At 58.9% G+C, this 4,381-nt stretch overlaps 1 protein-coding gene across 1 annotated transcript in view; it reads right to left on the reverse strand.

The window, feature by feature from the left end:
* Nucleotides 1–1,308: 1,308 nt before the first annotated feature.
* RHBG (Rh family B glycoprotein) overlaps nt 1,309–4,381 on the reverse strand; it is an 11,219-nt gene continuing 8,146 nt past the window's right edge. Inside the window, exons 5-10 of the mRNA XM_023761530.1 lie at nt 4,336–4,374; nt 3,878–4,015; nt 3,626–3,759; nt 3,000–3,121; nt 1,932–2,005; nt 1,309–1,746 (exon numbers count right to left, since the gene is read on the reverse strand). Of these exons, the coding sequence (XP_023617298.1) occupies nt 1,678–1,746; nt 1,932–2,005; nt 3,000–3,121; nt 3,626–3,759; nt 3,878–4,015; nt 4,336–4,374 (576 nt within the window). The 3' untranslated portion in view covers nt 1,309–1,677. The remainder of the gene's footprint in view (nt 1,747–1,931; nt 2,006–2,999; nt 3,122–3,625; nt 3,760–3,877; nt 4,016–4,335; nt 4,375–4,381) is intronic.

Genomic DNA, 4,381 nt, shown 5'->3' on the forward strand with positions numbered 1-4,381 from the left:
GGAGGGGTCTCATCCTATCCTTGCATCTTCCTTGCCTGAAGTCTTCAGATCTGGGGACTGCTTGGGGAGCTTTGGGGCAGAGTAGGTCAGCAGGACTGGGAGCTCAGGCCCCAGAGGGTGGAATGCAGGCTTGGCCTCAGTTCTCTCAAACACCCTCCCGCCCAGCAGGGGCTGACAGGACTGGGAACCTCTTTGCAGTGTCAGCAGCCATCCTGTGCCTCAGTATGAGAATCTCCCCCAACACACCTACCCGGCCAGCACTGGGCAGGGGAGGCTGCAGAGGAAGGAGGGGAGTAAAGAGGGGGAGCTCGTTGGGCTGGGGGCAGGGATGGTTCCCAGACAGAGCTTGTCCCTTAGCTGCCCTCCCCCTCCCAACTCTGTGCCTGACCTCTTTCCCCAGCCAAACTCAGTCCATCCAACCACAGTGAGGATGAGCCTGATGGGGTACCTGGGACAGGGCCAGGTCCCAGAAATCCCTCCTCTGCCTCCTTGGGATCCTAGGTCTGAATGGGGCTTGGTCTTGGGGGAGAAAGATCCGCAGTCATGCTCACTTCCTGCTGGAAGCGCTGGGGACGGGCAGGAGAGGACAGAGGGAGGTCCCCGTTCTTCAGGGCTGGGAAAGGAGTTTGGGTCTGTTGGGGGGATGATGTCTCTGTTGGATGAGATCTGAAAGCCCTAGCACCCGCCTGGCACGTAGTGGGGGCTGGGAGCTCAAAGAAGGCTGTGGCATGAATGATGAGGACCAGAGCTGAAGCAGACTGGAAGGCGGTTAGGCTATAGGAAGAACTTCCATTCTTGAAAGAGGGACAGAGGGGCAAGAAAGCCGCCTCCTCCTCTGCTGGGTCTGGAGTGCCCTCTGGTGGTCAGACGACTTGAAGCAGCGGGAGGCCCTTCTCAGAGGCAACTCTCATGAGTTCCTCTGCTCCTGGGACTGGGGACAGGGACATCAGGCGGTGCCTGGCTGCTTCCAGCTTCTGATGAGTTAACGGCAAAGAACTCTTTATGCCCCTCTTAGGCCCTGTGGGTGCCCTCTTCCTACTCTACTCAGAAGCTGCCCATGTTGAGGGTCCGAGTGACAGCAGTTCTGGACTAGAACTCTCCAGCAGCCCCAGATTCCTGGGAGACTGAGCTCCCTGTCTCTTCAGGCAGGAAAGCCCATGCTGGTACCCGCCTGGAAGAACACAGCATCCCTGAGGGAGTCCCAGAGACCCCGGGAGGTGAGACGTCTCCCACCCCGTTTCTAACACTGTGAGTTACAGGGTGAGAGGGACCCCCCCAAACCCCCAATGCACAAGGAAGGAGTCGGAGTCCCTGGTGACCGTGTGTTTATCGCCCGCGGAGAGCCGGGCCCTGGCTCACACTGTAACTGTGTGATGCTGGACCCGTGGGTCAGCAGCCGCTTGGGTGCCTCACTTGCAGGTTGTGGCTGCTGGTGGTGGTGGTGAGGCTGCTGGGAGATTCTTCCCCCCATAGGGCCAGTTATAGCCCTGCTCCTCCACCATCTCGCGCGCCTTCTGCAGCCCTTCCCCTAGCGCTGCCTGTGGAAAGGAGGCTCCCTCTGACTCGTGACTTCCTTCTTGCAGCGGGAAGGAAGGATGGGAGCGACAGGAGAACTTCCCAAGCGTAGCCAGGCATTATCTTCCAAAAGGAGAGCATCCTTTCAAGGGCTGGTGCGAGTTAGGCCTGAGTGTCTAGTTCCTCCTCCCTCAGAGGTCCCTGGGCTTCATCTTCATGCTCCCCAGGCACCTGGAGGGCAGGGGTGGGGGAGCAGGTCAAGGGGTGGCTCCGGGGGGCTGAATGCCACAGCTCAGGGGCGCACCCCCGAAGAGAATGAGCAGGCGAGGAAGGAAAGAGGCAGGTGGGGTCATAGGGAGTGAGGCAGGCAGGGTGACAGGGCCCTGTGGGCCGGAGGGGCTACAGCTCGGTCTTACCTCCCAGTAAATCCGGTCCTCGAAGCACTGGGAGTCTGGAGGGCCATCCAGAAAGGGCAGCTTTAGTAGGCACCCTGGTGGTGGTAGGGGAAGATGTGTGAGGCTTTTTGCTATTCCCGTGGGAGAGGCTGCCACCCAGGGCCACAAGGTGCCGGGAGCCGGGAGGCCTGGGGTCAGCGTGATGCCTAGCCGCCTAGCCCAGGCAAGTCACAGCCATATTTGTTGAGCACCTACTGTGTGCCAGATGCCATGCAAAGGGCTTGACAAGCATTTCCTTCCCGAGTAATCGTAGTGATCCTGAAGGTGAATGTGATCCCTGTGTTACAGAGAAGGAACTCAGGTTCAGAGAAGTGAAGTAATTAATTCAGGTTTGGCACAGTTGGTAATGAACCAAATAGTGATTCTCTCGTGAGCCACGGCTGCTTTCTGTGGCCTCCTGTCCAGGAGGGGTGCAGAAAGGCAGAAAGTGTGTACTGAATAATAACTAGATGAGTGAATGAACTGAACCTTGTCTAAGGATGACAGTCTCGAGTTGAGAGCAGGAGGGTGAAGATACCGCATCATAGCTTTTCTTTTGAAGATCCAAAGGACTAAGGCCAGACATCAGGAAGGACTGCCTGAGCCAGCATTAGTGGGCAGTCAGCCTCTGTGGACGTTCTCTGTGCTGCAATCTAGTGGTAAGCCAAGCCAACCCCTTGGCTCCCTGCCCCTGTGGGGTAGGGGGGATGGGGGGGGGGGGGGACGCCGACAATATGCACAGCTCGCCATCTCCAGGGCCTCAGCCTGAGCTTGGACTGCCCTCTAGTGGGTAGAGGGAGCAGCACAAGGAAACCACAGAACCAGAGTAGAGGAACCCAACTCAGCCCCTTGCGGAGTGCTCCACCTGACCCCCAGGAGGTCACCCCTGAACTCTGCCACCCCACCCCACGCCTGGCACAAAGTAGGTGCTCAATAAATACCCGAGTAAATAAATGTCCCAATGCCTTCCCTCCAGAGAACCCCCTTCCTCGGTCTTCTGCCCTCCCTGGAGCTCCTGCCAGCCCCCCAGCCCCAGCCAAGATCACTCACCTCCAACACCCCCACCCACAGCGGCAACTGTCAGCGTGAGAAACAGCGCGAAGAGCTGGTACATGGCCTGGGCCGTGGCGCTGCGCTGGCCCTCGGCGATGCGCGGAAACACGCTCTGCAGGCTGCGGGGAGGTTGTGGGGAGGCGGGCGGGTCGGTGTCTGAGAGCATTGCGTCATGCAGCCGCTCAAGGGCCTCCGGGAACCCATCAGGCTGAGTCTTGTCTTTGCCCCAGTCAGGCCCGCAGCCTGGAACCCCCGCCACTCTCCCTCGTGTGCCAGCAGACACCCCCATGCCTTTCGAGACTCAGTTTGAGGGTCACTTTGGCCTGCCCTCTCCTCTGAGCCTTGATGTGCAAACGTCGATCATAAGGCTCATTATCTCTTCCTGACCCTTTAGTGACATTGTTGAGATCATTTGTTCAGTGACCTGTTAACCTTGACCGAGGACCAGGAAGGCAGCCCCCCTGGTTGGTCTTGCTCACTCTGGTTTCCTCAGCTCCCAGAATAGGGATGAATAAGTGAAAATGCTTTTTTGTTGGTGCACATGGGGTTGGGGAGAGAGTGAGGGAGGTCATTCCAAGTGGAAATGACTTCAGTGTGAATCAATGGCGGGGCGGGGGGCTTACCCATCTCCGTAAGCGTCATGAGTGGCCAGCCCAGTCACAAGGACCCCCAGTAGGGCTCCCAGGACCCCAGGCATCCCATGAAGGTTATGGACACCACACGTGTCTTGAACTTTGAATTTTGACTCAAGGACGGGCTGGAGGACAGGACACCAATAATGAGTCTCGTGTGCCCTCCCACCCCAGGCCTGTTAGAGAGGTGGGAGGAGGGGCCCCGAAGACCCGTTCCGCCCAGGGCTGGAGGGGCGTTTGTACCGTGAAGAACTTGTACCCCAGCGTGGAGACGGTTCCGGCCAGGAAGCCAGCTGCTAGCGCCCCAAAGGGTGTCAGCATCATTTCACTTGCTGTCCCCACCACAACCCCTCCGGCCAATGCTGCGTTCTGGATGTGGACCTAAGGGAGCAGGGAAGAGCAAGGCATCGGAGACCTTCCAAACTGTCACACCCACATCCAACCCAAGCCCCTCCGCCACGGTGGCACCCACTGCCTCTGGAAGTCCCTCCACCATCTAACCTCTGACTCTCCTGCTGTTGTACCCCTGTCTCTCAGACCCCACCGCCTCCAGTGCAGGTGGAACTCCATGTGCCTGTGCCTGTGCCCTTCCCTGTGCCCCTGGAGAATAGGCCTTGCAGGGTCTCAAACCTCCCCCCCCCCCCCGCGGCCCTCCCCGGGCAGTTCCTCCCTCTGCTTCTTCCAAAGCCTTCTTCCCATACCATGTCCAGGCGCCCGTCCTTCCCGACAAAGGGCTGACAAAGCAAA

Source organism: Myotis lucifugus, unplaced genomic scaffold (assembly GCF_000147115.1).
Source record: "Myotis lucifugus unplaced genomic scaffold, Myoluc2.0 scaffold_211, whole genome shotgun sequence".
In the NCBI taxonomy this organism is placed as follows: domain Eukaryota; kingdom Metazoa; phylum Chordata; class Mammalia; order Chiroptera; family Vespertilionidae; genus Myotis; species Myotis lucifugus.